General features: G+C 36.2%; 3 protein-coding genes across 15 annotated transcripts in view; 1 reads left to right on the forward strand and 2 right to left on the reverse strand.

Annotated features, from left to right (window-relative positions):
• Positions 1-94: 94 nt before the first annotated feature.
• On the forward strand, positions 95-3,709 carry Slx1 (structure-specific endonuclease subunit SLX1). 5 transcript variants are annotated; one of them, XM_076441120.1, is made up of 4 exons: positions 95-266; positions 1,033-1,198; positions 1,262-1,313; positions 1,398-3,409. In XM_076441120.1, exons 2-4 carry the CDS (start codon positions 1,074-1,076, stop codon positions 1,950-1,952), a joined length of 732 nt encoding a protein of 243 aa, XP_076297235.1. In that variant the 5' UTR covers positions 95-266; positions 1,033-1,073; the 3' UTR covers positions 1,953-3,409. The 5 variants fall into 5 exon arrangements, with proteins under 5 accessions (XP_076297235.1, XP_076297217.1, XP_076297241.1 ...); XM_076441102.1 differs by lacking the exon at positions 95-266 and adding an exon at positions 3,538-3,709 and having other exon boundaries at positions 334-1,198; positions 1,398-1,971; XM_076441126.1 differs by lacking the exon at positions 95-266 and adding an exon at positions 3,538-3,674 and having other exon boundaries at positions 334-1,198; positions 1,398-1,472.
• On the reverse strand, positions 2,310-6,300 carry LOC143217167 (transmembrane protein 53). The gene is made up of 5 exons (XM_076441041.1): positions 6,086-6,300; positions 5,199-5,406; positions 4,956-5,108; positions 4,592-4,717; positions 2,310-4,059 (listed from the first exon to the last, which is right to left on the reverse strand). The coding sequence occupies exons 1-5, from the start codon at positions 6,298-6,300 to the stop codon at positions 3,787-3,789; spliced, it is 975 nt and encodes a 324-aa protein (XP_076297156.1). The 3' UTR covers positions 2,310-3,786.
• Positions 6,301-10,646: 4,346 nt separating this feature from the next.
• LOC143217054 (uncharacterized) overlaps positions 10,647-17,636 on the reverse strand; it is a 73,054-nt gene continuing 66,064 nt past the window's right edge. For 5 of the 9 annotated variants that reach the window (XM_076440775.1, XM_076440787.1, XM_076440765.1 and 2 more), the window contains one exon: positions 10,647-17,522. In XM_076440775.1, the coding sequence (XP_076296890.1) occupies positions 17,360-17,522 (163 nt within the window). In that variant the 3' untranslated portion in view covers positions 10,647-17,359. The remainder of the gene's footprint in view (positions 17,523-17,636) is intronic. The other 4 variants (XM_076440835.1, XM_076440826.1, XM_076440816.1 and 1 more) reach the window with 2 other exon arrangements.

Here is a 17,636-nt window from a genome sequence, read left to right on the forward strand (position 1 = left end):
ATGAAATTATCGACCAATGTTGTTGATTTACTCTTATTCATAATCTCCATCCGCGATTTTTTTTCTATATACAATAAGACTTACGATCATGGAAAATACTGTAGACTGATAGCGCATGCAAAGTTTAGCGCCACAACGCCTGCGTGTTCTGATAAGCTCATATTATGTGCAATTATGTGTTGCTGTATCATTTTATAAAACTTTAGAAGAAAAAGAAAGAACTGGCTCCAATGTGACGTCGTTTTTTAAATAAAAGCAAAAAAGATGTAAATACGCAATCTTCTTTGTAATGCAAATATACATAATATACATATTTACTTTATTATTTAGAATATATTTGTAATAATATTGCCTATTTTCATTAATTTTTTTATTAATAACAATTGTAATACAGATTCTTGTACACGAATTTACTGCAAATAACACTTTTATATAGATGTCGCGTATTTAGAATATCTATGAATATCTAATATATTTAAAATCACTATAATAAATAGATAGCAAGTATAATTATATATTTCCATATATGTATAACTTAATTAATTTCTTAAATTTATTTCTCTATATAAAATATTAATTTCTTTGTTTCAATATTATTTTGTATTTATTTTGTTTAAATAATTTACTTTATATTCGAATGTCTATACTTTCTAAAATAAAAATATTAATATAAGTATTAAAGTATGTCTGAAAATTATTCTTGATAACAAAACTGTTTTGTAATGTTCATGTTTAACCCGATGTCAAGGTTGTCATTTCAGAAAAGGTTAGGTTTATTCGTACATATTTATGTTCATTATGTTCGTATTTCAAAATGAATGTTGTTGGGTTATAGGCAATCATAAAATTACGATGAATAAATGATTATTAATGTAGTGAAGAATATATAAAATCACGTAATATTTTATATTACGTTTGAGAAATAATTTATACAATAATAAACTTAGTAAAATATAATTTATACTATTTATACTATTTATATACCTTAATGTTTAAACATATATCATTGATTTGTTATAATGGATGATGCAGAAGTAATAGAACACTTTTTTGGTGTCTATTTACTATATAGTATGAATCCTAAATATAAAGGAAGAACATATATAGGATACACAGTTAATCCTAGTCGTAGACTTAAACAACATAATGGTGGCAAAGATGCTGGAGGTGCTCGGAAAACAAGCAAGAGAGGACCATGGTAATATATTTTCTATTAATTATGAAGTAGTTGTATGAAAATGTTTTCACATTGTACTTTTAGGAAGATGGTACTGATTATCCATGGTTTTCCAAACAGTACAGCTGCGCTTAGGGTATGTTTTAATTTTGTAATCACAAACATTACTCTTGTAAATTTTTAATAAAAGGTAACAATTAAATATAATATCTATTTTTAGTTTGAATGGGCTTGGCAGCATCCTCATGTCAGTCGCCGTCTGAAGCATGTGCCTCGGAAACGATCGCAGCAGAAAGTATTTGAGTTTTATCTAATGGTTTTAACAGAAATGTTGAAAACTGGTCCTTGGTGTCGATTACCTTTGACAATTCGTTGGCTGGATTATGAGTTTTTTGAAAATCATTCCAATTCCGTTACAGCTCCAATGCATATGCCTATATGCTGTGGAAAAATGATTTCTCTGAAGATAAAAACATTAAAAAACAGTACCGATAATGAAATTGTAACTTTAGATGAGTGTACTACATTTTGTTCTGTATGTGGTTTATTAGTAGAACAACAGGAATTAGTTCACTGTATTAAACCTAGTTGTCTGTTAGTAGCTCATTTAATTTGTTTAGCAAATTTCTTTTGTAAGGGTACCATGATTTTACCAGTTGAGGGCATTTGTCCAGTTTGCCATACTAATGTTTTATGGGGTGATTTGATCAGGAAAAAGATTGGTTGTTATGGAGATTTGAAAGAAGCCACTTCCAGTGATGATGATTATACGTGAACTCAGTCGGATAAAGAAAGTAAACTATATATTTTTTTATTGTATGGAGTAATTTTAAAACTAAAGATTATGTGAAATTAACACTAGGGTTTATCAAGGTGTTCAGCAACAAATTTTACTTTCTTGAAAGGTGTTGCTAATATATTGCATAGACTTCGAATACCTGTACATATTCTCAGTCTGTGTAGTGCACATATTGTAAATATAAAATCAAATTACATATCAAATGCTGTACTATAAATTTTTACGTATCGAATAAACAAACAAAACAGCTATAAAAAAATTTTACTAACTTATCCATTACAACCGGCAAAAATTATTATTTATTGAGCTAATTTATAAAGGAGCAACAAACTGTGAATATTTATCAGTCTTTATTCGTAACTAATCGACAGATCAAAATATATTTATATATACATATTTGTATTTGTGTGTGTATGCATATGTATGTAAACATAACATTATTTGGTATAGAGGGATACAAGAAAATTGTTTTCTGTTTCGCCAATACGCAATTCAATTACATCATATAATGAAATCGAGAGCTATGTCAAGACCAGCTTGATTTTTTGTGCGAGCTTGTGCGCTGATACTCGATTAGCTCGAATCTTGAAATTATTAAGATTTCGAAATTTTTATTATGACTTGCTTGCACGCATTGCGATCACATTCTCAAGCGTCTAGGTTTCTAAATTTCAATTTCTCTTTCTCTCCCTCCTATTCTTTCAAGTTTGTAACGTTCCACTGTCACATGCGACTCTATTGTGTTTCTCAAATCGCTACAAAAGATTACAGAATTCTGAAAAGTCAGATTCAGGACGTTGCCGCACTTCCGTATATACATTACTGTGCAAAAGAAAGAAGCACCCGGCCATATTTAATAGAAAAGCGTAAATAATCAAATAGGAACACAGTAAGTTTTGAAAAAGGATTCCGCTGTTTAATTGAATAGTTCTGAGAATATGTGTTATTGCGGATTGTCTAATACTTTAAATAAATCAATCATTGTACAATACAATTTCTACACAAAGATATTGTGTCTGTCATTATATCTTATAATTACACTGAGTGCTTCTTTCTTTTGCACAGTAGTGTATACATGTGTATACATATGTATATTATTGTAATATCGTAAAACGAATCACGCGCGCGTTTACATCTCTCTATTAGATCCAAGAAGAGCGCGATCGCGTCAATTTCAGGCACATCGACGTGAACGACTTAGCGAGTAGAGAAAATGGAAGATTAGTTATGAAATAGAAAGCGGAAATGGAACAAGCAGAAGGGGACAAAAGGAGGAAAGAGAGATCGAGCTGTTTGTAGTCCTTGGTGTCAGCATGAAAATTCGAGTTCATTTTCCGGTCCACATAGGATCAGAGTTGAGTCTTGTTACAATCGGTCGGTATTGAATTTGGAAAATCCAACATAAATATACCACCGTGGATATACTCTTCCACGTGAAATTATTTTGAAATTGTTATATCATTACTCCCGCGCGCGCTGGTAAGCAAAGTGCAGTAGTAGGTCGATTAAACGTACGGATGCTTGATCATCATAATAAAAATTTATTTCTTTGTCTTTATAGGTATATTTAAAAACATCCAAGGTGCAGGTGCACCGCGAGGAAAATACAAAATTGGAGGAAATGGAAATAAGCAAGACTCAACGCTGACGAAAATACTCGTTTCAAGAATTCAGATCCGCTGGCTCGGGAAAGAGGACACCAAACAGTGTATCGACAATCCTCTCAGCCTTCCAGTTTGTCCGTTTTCTCGCGAGCGTGCGAGATGCGACTCCTTCATCGACCATAGTGGCTAATTTATTATGGACTTCTCTAATTCAGCTGTTTGGTAGCTTCGTGAGGTAGCACAACCCCTTTTGTGAGGCCTGGCATAGAATCGTATTTCCGTGGACTATTCCCTTCTTGCGACGATTCCAAACTTTCGAAGTTCGATGACGTTAGGCATTCGTGGATAAAGTTGCAAACTGTGTTTACATAAACGTCCGGATACATGGCATAATGCTTCACGTGCGGGGAATTCATAAAAAGCACCAGTTGCACACGCACGCCACGTTCCGCCCGTCGGCTGGCAAACTTCTCGACGTCCTTGACACGAGAACATAAGAAATCGATTCAATTATATATTACGAATGCCAGTGTTTACCAGTTTTGGCAAGCTTCTACACTTGCTTCGAATACTTGTTATTTGTTTGTAATACACGATGGTGTTCGATTTAAGTCAAAGACGAAGGGGCTACAGAACGGGCGTGAGCAAATGACTTTAAACTAACAGGTTTGAAAATTCGCGATAGATTGTTTATTTCTTTTTAAATAGAGTACTTTGAGTAGGCGTAGCTACTATTATTAATGCCACCGTTAAAGCTTGTAATTCCGGTGTTCTATGAAATACCGATCTACGCTAGTTAAAGTATAGAATGGTTTTGTTATTTGATACCCCTTAACTGGTTATTCTAAAATAACCCAGACCAGTACATACTTCTGATTGACTTATAACTATTATAAGTTGTAACAAAACACTCAAAAGAGATTAGAGAGACACGATATTGGAATGTCGGATTACATGCTTTGACGGTAACATTAATACCAAATGATGGAAAAGTTTCTAGAGAATTCTTACCGATGCTGGGATCAAAGTGTCGGTGTTCGAATAAAGAAACAATTGCGGCCAGGAGTAAGTTTCCTCCGCTAAGGCGATCGGGTTTGTTTGAACTGGATAACCACGCCCGAACGTATGAGCGATTACCTAAACAAACGGTTTATAGTGTCAATATATTTCTATTGCCGAAAATCGCATACAGACATGCACAATTATTATTTCTTTTTCCTAACGAAAATTAATGGTCGCTGTTGCAATATAATGTTTTTCTTTCATTGTTTCGCTTGTTCGGCGTCTCATTTTTCAATGTCACCAATATCATAAAATGTACAAAATTGGTGGTATAATAGACTATCTTTTAAAATAGTTTTGCTAATGCGTATACCTCGAAGAACCAAAGTATGGATAAGAAGATTGTAATGAAGAAGGACATCGGTATGTTTATAAGTGGACTTCCGCCTATGATGGCGCTGATCGCTTTGAACAGCGCAGTTAGTCTTCTTTCACCTGGTGCGCTGTCGAATATTACCCCCTTGACCTAGAATTTCGATCAAATGACTGATTCGAACAAATAACTGCAAAGAGGAATTTCCAAAAACAAATCTACGATAAAAATATATTTCCTCACCGTGAGTGGTGTGTTAGCCTGCTGCATCGCAAGGCTCACGTGCTGATAAAGGAAAGCGCCACCATTACTGAAGACATGGAAAAATATTGGATGTTGATCCAAACTCTTATCCGTGATCACTTCGATCAGCCGTTTCCCAATATGAGGCATTTTGTCTCTTCGCCAAAATAGACATTCTACCGGCGCCGTGTACCGCAAAGTGATGCAACTAGAGGCAAAACAATAGCTGTGGCGAATCTCCAAAGACAACGACGAGTAAATTCAACAAGAATACCAATGCACGAATTTCACCATATCGATTCAATTTCTACGAAACAATTACGCAATCTTCGGAAAATTCATCATTTTCTTGATTCACCCGTAAAACGAATTGCAATATTCAGTCTCCGTTCATGTATACGCTTTATTTATTTCAACTTGTTGAATATACTGTTACAGTTCGGTTAACAAAATGAGACTGCTATACATTGTTTTATAAAAATGACAACACTGAGTTTATTTAAATTGCTTGCAATTTTTATAACGATACGTGCTTGAATGAAGAAATTCATGGAATAATTGCTGATGGAATTATCCTTGCAACTTCAACGATTAGGAAGTAAAAAATGTGACACCGGTGATTTGATCGGTCGTGGTACGGTTAATGTTAAACAGAAACGCGGGACGTCTATTTTCCTTGATCACGACGAGGGACCAGTCCGAGTATCTATCCTTCCTGCCCAGTTTCTGCGTACGTAATCGGAATCGTCGCGCGATTGTAATTTCCATTGACTTCGTGATTTGATCGTGAGTATGAATTTCTTGAATGAACATGCGATTTTCATGCAGAGAGTCGAGGAGACAAATCCTGCCGTGCCGAAATGGTTTATTTAGAAGGGTTTCAGTACCTCTTCTCCTCGTAGATCGCGCTGTACTTAGCCAGGTATCTGTCCTGACAGCCGGCCCATCCTAGCAGCACGACTACCGGTCGCTTGTCCTCCTTGTAGACGAATACGTACTTGTCCGGTTGATCCTGTCCACTGGTGGTTAACGTCGGATCCTTCGGGGACGGTGGAAACGATGGGAACATGATGTAACAGCCGAGATCCTCTTGATCGCTCATCTTTTCTGTTTCTCGTCCTCCTTCCCGCGAGGATACGAGAGAAAGAGGGCGAGAAAGAAAGAGAGAGGGCTAACGGGAGCAGAGAATCGAACGGTGGCGCGAGGGAGGATAACAACTGCCCTCTACCTCGACGGATCCTCGGTTTCGAGTCGAGCTTGCGTCGTCGTTGTCGGGAATACTGAGTTCTCTGATCGATACCAACACACCGAGTACCAAAGTTAGGTCATGCTACTGACGAGGACGGCATTGTTAATCGCTGCAAATATTTCCTCCTCAGAGACCGTCGTTCTTTCACTAGTGAGAATAAAACACCACTGGGAACCATTGCTGATCTATTGCGATTTCAGCCAGATTAGGCAGTTCCGAACGCTGATAACAGACTATCGGAATCGTGTTTACATTCACAATGTTTAACAGATGCATGATTACAGCACATTCCCGTGATCAGAACAAGCGGGAAATAGTGGTATCGTGTTATCGCGTTTTAACCACCGGGATGATAATTGCACACTTACGTGTATAAGTGATAAGGGTAGTTTCAATCGGAATTTTTGATTTTTCGCGATTGTACAGGATGTCTCGCATTCCGTGGACAACCGATTGGGAAGTAGTTACACGGGCAAAAGTGAATCGTGAACAAAGAATAACATTTTGTTTGTTTGGCACCTTTCGAGAAAAACGAGTTTGAAGATCCGCCACGTCCGCGTGCTTCAGTGTATGCATGAAGTAGAATCGATAGGTCGTGATCAGACGCATCAGCCGATTCGTATCTACTAGCACGCGTATTCGCTGAATCTTCAAACTCGATTTACTGGAAAGTGAAACGTCAAATGGAAGAATTTTAGTCTTTCTTTTCGACACAGTTTCACCTGTAGAATTACTGAAATTGAACTATTACGAGTTTTATTTAATACTCGATGTCAAATGATTATATGTAACAAAAATTTTCATCTAATTTTGAAGGGGTTGGGACACAGTAATATTTTGAAAAAATCGAAAATTTGTTTTTATAGAAAAATTACATTCGGAAACTTTAAACGCGTTTTCCTCAGAGTTGCGTTTTTCAAAACGATGTACAAGATATCTCGAGTTCTACCTTAGCAAAATTACATAAAAATTTTACAGTTATCTTCATTGTAATTGACGATCGATTTTTTTTTCATTTTCCCATTATTTTGTTAAATATAAATAAAAAATTAATTAATTTTTTACCGAAAAATTCAGTCATTAAATTTAAAACATCTGCCATTTCGGTAATTTTCACAAAAATTTAAATGTGGAATCATCAATGCATAGAGTTTGTCACAGTTTGACATTTTTGGGATTTTTGATAGAGTTAATACGTTGGCTAAAATGAGTTGGCCATCTGGAAGAAAAAGATATTCCGAGCAAAGACGACCAAAGGCATAAGAACAAATGATTTTTTTAATATTAACATTTTTTTATAGTTCATAATATAGTAAACTGAAATACAAAATCTTATACAATGAAATACAAAATCTGTACTGTTGTTTAAAAATCTTATATTTTCCCCACTTCTTATGTGTCCTAACCCCTTAATATAATTTGAAAGAATACAAAAATATTTGAAATTGTTTAAGAACTGATCTGTTGAGATTTACTGTATATATACACCAGAGAGGATACTCTCTGTGCATATAATATACTAATAAATATAAATATACTAAGACGTTACTTACGATACGTCTTAGTACGACAGTAATGGTGTTTTAGAGTTATTTAAATTGAAATATCTCCTGAACTACTAACTTTTCGACATACATAGGTTAGTACTTTTTTTATAATATAAATATAATAATATATAAATATTTTTTTGTACCATTAAAAATGAAGGAGATGTTTAGGTGGCTTCCTTCAGCTGAGACATCCTGTATAGTACGTATACGTTAATATAAGAGTCAATTGACATATAGATTAATTCAAGACCGACATTTTTGTATTAGCAGAGAATTTAAATGAAACAATTTTATTCTTTCTTTTCGACTCACTTTTGCGTGTAGAATTACTTCCTAATCGATCGTTCACGGTAGGCGAGACACCCTGTATAATACAGCCGTACGCGAACCGTTTCTCCGTACGAATGATGCAACGCGACGGTTCGCTCTGGAAAGAACTAAAATAGACGATCATTTACATACTGTACTTCCGGATTTTCGTGCGTGAAAAGTTTAACAAATGAATTCGTTATACTCTGCGGGTTGCGTGTTTAACTTCGAGAAGCAACTATAATTTAAATGTTTAGTTCTTGTATTACCGCCCATGATAAGAGAAACGTGAATTCAAACACACAAAAATGCTTTTTTTTCAATACGTATCTTATCATGTTTTATATAAATTCAATAAGTCAGTTTTAGTTATTATAAATAAAGTACATTAATAAATATACACTCAAGGTGTATAGTATGGACAATAGCCGGTGCATTTAATGGTCTTTTTTGTCTAGGCCAATAGTCGGCAAACTGCGGCTCGCGATCTACATGCGGTTCTTTGGCTACTTCTACTTACATTCACGAATGTAAAGATTTTGTGAAAAACAAAGAATATTAGTTACTGCAGTCAATGTGTTCTTACTTCCCCATCCTGTAAATAAATCCGAAAATCTTCAAAATCACTTCAAAAATCTCCAAAATTGTGCGACCTCCTTCGCTATCATATGCTCCTAATACAAACCTCAATTTTCGAGGTTCTCGAAAATTTTTGGCCGTCTGGATTAGCATTGAGTTGTATTCCTGAATTTATGAAAAATATTCGACCGTCTGGCTTGTCGTTGGGTTGTCCTACTGAATTTCGTGCCACCTCCTTGCGCTATCATGTTCTCCTAATACAAAACGCAATTTTCGAGGTATCCGAAAAATCGAACTTTGTATTAGGAGAACATGATGTCCAAGGAGGTGGCACGAAATTCAGTAGTAAAACTCAACGACAAGCCAGACGGTCGAAAAAATTTTCAACAATTCAGAAGTATAACTCCACAACAAGTCTGACGTTCGGGAAAAATTGATGGTTCAATAAATATATACGCAGATATGCTTTTTTATTACATTGTCTTTATTCACATTCAGTGTAGATTCATACATATAATGTTTGTATTGTACATGTCCATAACTTATATTCTAGCCATTTGTAACAAGAATGTTGACTGGCGCAGAGAAATGATGAGTCCACTGTTATACTGCTGTACTGCTACACCTCGCTTGTGCTGCGGCAGGAAATGGGGGAGCCGGGTTTAGCCGAGCGAGGGAGAAACAGACAGGTGTGCAATCGCCATAGAAGGTTTCACTACTTTCACTGTAAAAATATTAAGCAAGGGTAAATACCAAGATACTTCGAGGAGAAAGTATTAGGAGACAGTCAGAGCTTGATGGCTGATGGAAATATGGAAGAAGGGAATAATAGGATCCTGCGTGCATTTTTTACATCGAGCTGGACTTGAGCGGGTTGCAAGTCCCCAGAGATGGGTTTTTTTAGTGGGCACAGTAAATTTTCTATAGACGCGAAGGCCTCGGGGAGATTTCTTCGCACCTATCGCATATGGGTACCTATTTTTTGAGCTTCAAAGGCCGAGCCGAATGTCCGCGAAATGTCATAACATCTCCAAAAATTCAAGTCATTTAATCTAAAATCTGATGTCTTTAATGCTTCGTACAGACCTGAACATTTCGCTTTGAAACTTTAATTCACTCAATAAACTGCCAACATTTTCTGTATTTCTTTGTGTAGTATACGCCGCTGCAGCTGCCATAGTTGTTTGCAAGAAAATCTGGAAATAGCACAAATCCGTTCCGATCGCCGTTCGCGTTCTGCGCGCTGAAATGTTTGTCGAAATGCGCGGTTCGCCGCGCTGTTCGTAGAAATGTTCTAGTCTGTACGAGGCATTAGATGTAAGGCATTAGGATAGGTCACCATTTATTATAGACAATAAGGCATAGGGTATGGCATGTGATATGGATGGATGGTTGGAGGGATGGGTGACATAAAGAAAAAAACTGTAATCCAAGTCCAAAATTTAAAATATCCAATGAAAATATCTCGGTAATTATTAATTTTAAGTCCTACATTGTATACTTTCTCACGCAGAAATTCATAACTTATCTGAACTTGAGAAAAAGTAGCAGACATTCCATTTAAAAAACTGAAGGTGTTGTTCCTTGTTCCTTTGTTGAAAGATTACCCTTGGCCCGCCTTCAGCATGTCCTTTTCATTATTAATCCAAACATATAGTTTCTGTTTCGGATTACCTGTTCCCTCGATGAACGCGACAATATTTATTTGTCGTTTAGAGTACAGTACCTCTAGTTAGCCTAAAGATCATGCATCAGACTGTGTTGATTTGCGTGATACCTTTATTCCACTAAATGCTTATTCAGATACAACGTTAAAAGATTTGTTTAAAATTTTATTGAAACAATGCCTAATTATAGTGACAAGCGACCGAGATCGTTGAAAGCGTTGCAGGTACCATACTACAGACGACTGAGATCGGAAGCCAGCATAAAGCCGGAACGTGTGAGCGTACCAGAAAGCATTTATTCTGATAGCTCTTCCCTAAAAGTAAAGTTGGCCACGATCGCTCGAATGTGTTACTTGTAGTAGCGATATTTCTCGAAAGTAAAGTTGGTTTTATCTCCACGAACTGTGTTTCAAGTAATGAAACTGTATTATAGTTTCTATGAGTTTGTGGATGTTAAAATGGGAAGAGATCGCGGGAGGACTGTCAGTCGTAATGGTTATCAAAAAGAGAAGCTGGAACGGATTTACTCTCCAACGACATTCATCGAGTTCCTTCTTCTCATAATATTAACAGTTCCTTTGATAGACTTTTATTTTTCGTTATAGGACGCATGTCGATTTTCTACGACATTTCAGAACTATGCTGTTCAGATACAAGTAGCCTAATGCCAAATAAGAAATATTAAAGGTCACTTTAACAGCACGCATGTTAGTTTAATAACTTTATTTAACAGTCACTTACTTAGCTCCTTAACTACGCAGATCGTCTATAAGGGTCAGAGCGTTTTCGGTAAGCATTTTGAATGAGTCATGCGCTAATAAAAATTAGTATTTTTATATTTCTTATTGTACCTTCAAGATAGCTTTACCAATAGAGTCCCGAGACTTTTCCGATGTAAATCAGTCCAAACATGATCTCAGTCGAAATCTTCAATTATGTGTAACTTGAATCAGTGTAGAACAATCGCACAATACGTATCATCAAACATTTCTCAAATAACGTTACTGTACGTTAAGGGCAGACACATTGATATTATGTACACTGCTGTGCAAAATAAAGAAGCACCCGGCCATATTTAATAGAAAAGCGTAAAAAATCAAATAAGAACACAGTAAGTTTTGAAAGAGGATTCCGCTGTTTAATTGAATAGTTCTGATCTAATACTTTAAATAAATCAATCATTGTACAATACAATTTCTACATAAAGATATTGTTTGTCACTATATCTTATAATTATACTGGGTGCTTCTTTCCTTTGCACAGTAGTGTATGTATCAGCGATATATCCTTGAAGTTATGGAATGTTGTTGTAATTGCGATCGACCATTTTACTTACTCTTGTTGTACATTCATTCGTCGAGTAACAAAAAAGAATAATTCAAGATTTAAGAAACAAGTCCCACACTTTTCCAAGTCGCGAGATGTGCGCAATTGTGACCAGAAGAATTAGTCACTTTTCAGTGATCTAGAGACCAAGATCAGTGATGCTGTACAGATGCTTGACACGTTAACTATCACATCGCACGTATGTGAGTGACATAATTCTTTGTTCAAGTATAAAATCGAGGCTTTGTTATGATATGTTTAGGTAAACTGGATTTCAGTAGAATTTGTAGGATATCTTAAAAGGTGAAGAGAGTAATCACTGTGATGAATCGCAAGTCTTTAGTTCCGGTTTTATTAACCAAATCACTCGGTTTTGTGGGGCATTTCAGGGCGGTGGGTCGATAGTCAACGTGCTAAGCTAATACGTCGTATCGCGATGCGCATGGATATCGTAATTTCGGCAAAATCAAAGAGAACAATGGCTGAGATTGATTGGCGTTATCGCTAGCACATATTTTCAAATTTACATGATATTGTCTCGTTGACATATTTGGAGTTACCAATATATCGAGATGATAAAATCGGCGGGGTTTTGAAAAGTTTAGGTCAAACCAGCTAGATAGCGCAAACCAGCTCCCTTCTGAATTATTTCCTCTTCTAGACCGGCTCTGAAATATTTTTAAATATTAAGGACGGTTTTGTACTCAAGGACTCTTGCTGGCCCAGACCTAACCCATAAGAGGAGCTGCTCTTCATAGTTCCTCCGATTTTACTACCTCGCTATACTGTTACCTCCATGTACCTCATTCAGACTGTGATCTCCTTCAGCAAGAACGACAAGACACAGGGTGTAAAGATATGTTGCGTTATAGCTCGTACATGGAGATGATTCTACTACCCTTGATAAAAAGTAAACTACACTTGTCTTTGGCAAAGTATAACCCAGTCAACCGGGAATCTGTTCGATTTTGGACAGCACACCCTGTCAGCATAAAACGATACTTATTCGGACGCAGAAGTATCGCTTTATGCTGGCCCGGTCTGGGCTAGGTCCTTCGTTTAAGAGGGCAGCACGGTCGCACTAATATGGCGGATGTCGATCATGTATATCCCAGTATATCCCTTGTGTAGTCAACTGAGTACCCACGTACGCATTTACTGTACTTCTTTCAACAATCCGTTAATGTTCCTCTGAAATATATTACAAAATTTCTCTGAATGTCCATTCTTTACTCGCTAATATATTAATTTATAGTCTTATAATGAGAATTTGTGCAAACATGTTAAATATAGAAAGGTTTTAAATAATCTATACATTTTTAGGTTAATTACACAAGGGATATTATCCGATGTCCGCCACATTAGTGCGACCGTGCTGCCCTCTTAAACAAAAGACCGAGTTGTCTTCATTCTGCCCTCAGCTTGTGCCGACACACCATGCCAGCATAAAACGATACTTATTCGAATGCAGAAGTATGTTGTTCTGCTGGCACAGCCTACTGTCCAAAATCGAGCATGTTTGCTTACTGGGTATGATACGATAAGCATTAAAACACTTACAATTATTATTATTCTTCATTGATAAGAAATTTGACTTTTAATGTATTGTACAGTACACATGTAGCATTATACTTCTGTAATAACAATTACGAATTTGTACTTGTATATATTGCACTTGTATACATACATATACAATTGTGGGACTAGAAAGACTGACTATCTTTTTTTCGTGCTGACGCAGATTTCGACGATGATTCAAACAGATGAGCTTTTCATTGATAAAAGCTATGACAATGTTTCTTTGCACCCTGTGCATGCTAGGATAGAGGATTCAATGAAAGAACTATGTTGCGACCTAGTTGTGCGCAATCTAATATCAGTTGTACGGCGATTTGTGCGCTTCCCGTGGTATTGCGTATCTGTTCTCACCAACATTGTTGACTATACTTAGTCGTTATTAAACAGATCTTCGATTTCGGTTTGGTTGGTCCGAAACAAAAGCCAAAACCTAGTTCTCATTCCTCCGATACCAATCGTGTCTACAATTCAAGAGATTCCAAATATTGTGAACTAAACAAATTTAATAGCACCAAATATGATCTTACTAATAAACAATGGAATAAATTACAATTAAGATAAGTTATAAAAAAATGTACAAGTATGAAATTTACAATGCAGCCAAGTGTACGAACAAGAGCTCCATGTAAACGTTGATCTAGGCGTACCTCGGTTGCCTTATCCCACAAGACTCATTATCCGAAATTGCATACACTGGAAATGCTGTATGCATGTTGAAAATATCTTGAACTGCGTCTGAAGTCGAGCCACCGAGAGACAATGAGTGGATTTTGCTAACAATATTCCCTTGTGATCACAGCCGTAAATTGTAAGAAAGAGACTTTTATCATAATACAACAATAACTATCGTTCAATGTTCACATAGGGACTAATCTATAAATACTTTAAAACGTAACGACTCTTCGAATAATATTACACTACACCGCTAAAAAGTTATGGTTATCTTAAGAAAAAGGACTTTAAATGGAATGTCAATCGATCATAAAAATACGAAGAAACGTTTCCGTCGATTTCTAATAATTGTTCAATTTTTAATAATACAACAGAATTCGTCATTTAGATTACATCAGTTAGCATTGCTGATGTTGTCCTGTCTTGCGAAAGAAGAGATTCACTAGCAATCTCAATCTCGCCACTCTCAATCTCATGCTCGTGAAACTAGAGTGGAGTGGACAGCTTTTATGACGAACTTTATATTTAAAGTATCTTCTTGCGGAAAACAAGATTCAAAGTGATCCTTTAAAAAATACGTACAGTGATTCGAATTAATATTCGGACGCTCTCAAAAGAACAATAACTTTTTTAATATTGGACTATACGATCTGAACTCTTTTGAGAAGTTACAGCAATTAGTTTACTACATGTTGTGAAAAGAGATTTTTTCAAAAATTGTAATCGGTCGGAGAATTGTATAGAAAATAGTAAAACTTCTATTTTACAACTGTTCTATATGTATATTCAAACTTTAAAAATACGACAAACATTGAAAGATGTAAAAATCTTTTGATTTATCGCAGTTAGTGAAAAACTGCAATTTTAACCATCTTTAAACGTTTGTAGCTTATTCCAACGTCGACCGATTTTGATGAAATTTTCTAAATTTTCCATATGTGCCCACATAAAAAAAATTGCAAAATACAACTTTTATTATTTTCTCTACAATTCCGACAACTTGCAATTTTTTCCAAAAATTTTTTTACGTTGTGTAGCACACCAATTGTTCTAGCTTCCCAAAAAATTTCAAATCGTATGGTCGAATATTTAAACAGTACACTACGGCTTTTTAAGAGTCTCCAAATATTAGTGGGAGTCACTGTAATTGAGGAATACTTCTTCGATTTACTTCTTCACGTTTTTATACTTTAAGGCAATCCTTCCCATACCTAACTCCCTTGTCATTCAATGGCCTGACCTCGACACCGTCATTTCCTCGTTCAATTACTTGGTTTCAATCTTTTCAGGTTCTAAAACACGTTTCGCCACTGTGATATCACAAGACTGGACGCGTTTCAATTATTTCATTGGGGAAAAGGCAGCTTCGGATTTTCGGAGCCTCGTGCTCAGAGTTAGTAACTCTATTTTAGTTGGATACGTCCTCTCGTTACTCAAATTAAATTTCAAGTATGTTAAACATCGTTTAACCTTTGGTAATATACGTACGAGATATATATTGTAATAAGAGAAAAACTTGCTGGTACAAAATACTTCTGATAAAATAGTTTAGAATGCTAGCTACAGTTGTATAGTTTTCGAAATTGCCATAACTCGCAGCTTGGCAAGTTGATTAGCAAGACATCATAAAAATCGAGCTACAGTTGGATGTATACGAATGTACGTAAGCCGGTAAGATCGCGTATAATTATACTTTTGGGCCCGCGCTTTGTTCGAACGCTACTAAACGTCCACACAGCATTTTACAGAGGTGAATTGATAGTTGACAAACAAAAGTTAAGAAATAATAGTCGTTCAATTAAAGATTATTCAATGGCAAAGATTTTGCAATCTTTTGTACTTAACGTTAGAAATTGTACAGAAAACGAAATGTATCAAATGAAATGGGTCAAGAGTTTATACGATCTAGAATATTTTACATAGCTTTGTATAAAAATAATGTATATTTTGTATGTAGTTCTATATCTATTATGTATAAATCTACTACATAGCAATTCTAGGAAAATGTGTGGCAATATAAAAAAATCTCATACAGTGTTCCCTAACCCATTTGGATGAGCGCCATACTTTGAATTTAGTAAAACGTCTGCGACAAATAAAAGTGTTTATGCTTCCTTTTCCCTTCAGTCGGTCGGCGGTAGAAAGATGAAAGATCAATGAAACTTTCAGGGGAAGAGCTTGTTGAAAACTCTAAAAAGTGTTTAATATTTTTGCTACACACCTGAGAGACTCTCGCGATAAGCGGGTTGGGAACCGGCGATCTAATAGTATAAAATACAACGGAGATAAGTTTCGAAATGAAAATTATACACACATCTTTTAAGTACAATATTTTTACATGTAACAGAATCTTTAAGTACACTACCATTTGACGACAAGTTGCTAGAAAGTTATGTATATTATATTACTACACGTTGAATATTGTTTCACACGTTTCCAAACGTTTCCAAAAATCTGAATCCTCACATCTGTAAAATACATTCTGTGGTCCGGTTTTCCGCGAGCCGAGCAAAGGGTTTGCCCGAGCTTGACGTGCATACAAAATTGTATCCAACTAATACCGAGGCTACCAACTCTGTCCAATATAATTGTCTCTTTGTTTTATGTCTAGACTGCTACGCGAGCAGGTGAATTCGCACTCCGCAACCGTTTCGAGGACCGCAAACTCCGGCCGTTAAGAGATGGTGTATGGTATGCTTAGGTGAAAAGTTGTTGGCGACATCCCTAGTTAGGATTGCAGACAAGTGTTGTTCGGCTTATCATCGAAAAATGACTGGCTTTTCTTTCCTCGACGCTGAACGTCGCAACGTGTTAAGTTAAACCGTTCCGCTATAAATGATAGGCGTGTGTGTATGTGTATCCTGTATACATATATACATACGTATATGTATGTACACACATCAAATATTATCCGACATTGTCCGCTCCAAGTTGCCGTGGAACTCGTTCGTATAAATATTCAGTTACATTCATTTTTATGGTCGACGGTTATAACGTCAAAATTTTCGGAATATACAAATATGCTACGTCTAGTGGACTGCTCGTGCCGATTCATCGACAAGATCATTAGCGCCGATCGTTTGTGTCGATCGGATAGATGAGTGAGGGGATGAAACCGTACACCAACTCTCGACGACCGGACCTCGGTCGCTTTAGGTTTGCTTTAGGTTTGCTATAGGTTTGCTGTAACCTTGTGAGCCTTGTTTATGCGACCGGGCTTTTCCTCCGAGTTCAGGTGGCGGTCCCAATCCCTACCCGTGCTTCCTTACATGCTGTTAGAGTAGTTTTGAAAGGGTCCAGTCTATCCTGCACCTCGTTCATGTTACAAGGACTTCTGGCACTATTCGGTTCAGCGGGTAATGTCGAGCGTTGTCGATCCCAAGAGTCACTCCAGCTGTACAGAAAATCACAGACATGTTCACTGATCGGACAACCAGGAATGTTTTTCTTAATACTTAATTTCTTAATAATATATCAACACGTTCGTTGCTGCGGTCATCTTTTTCAG

Source organism: Lasioglossum baleicum, chromosome 2 (assembly GCF_051020765.1).
Source record: "Lasioglossum baleicum chromosome 2, iyLasBale1, whole genome shotgun sequence".
Lineage (NCBI taxonomy): Eukaryota > Metazoa > Arthropoda > Insecta > Hymenoptera > Halictidae > Lasioglossum > Lasioglossum baleicum.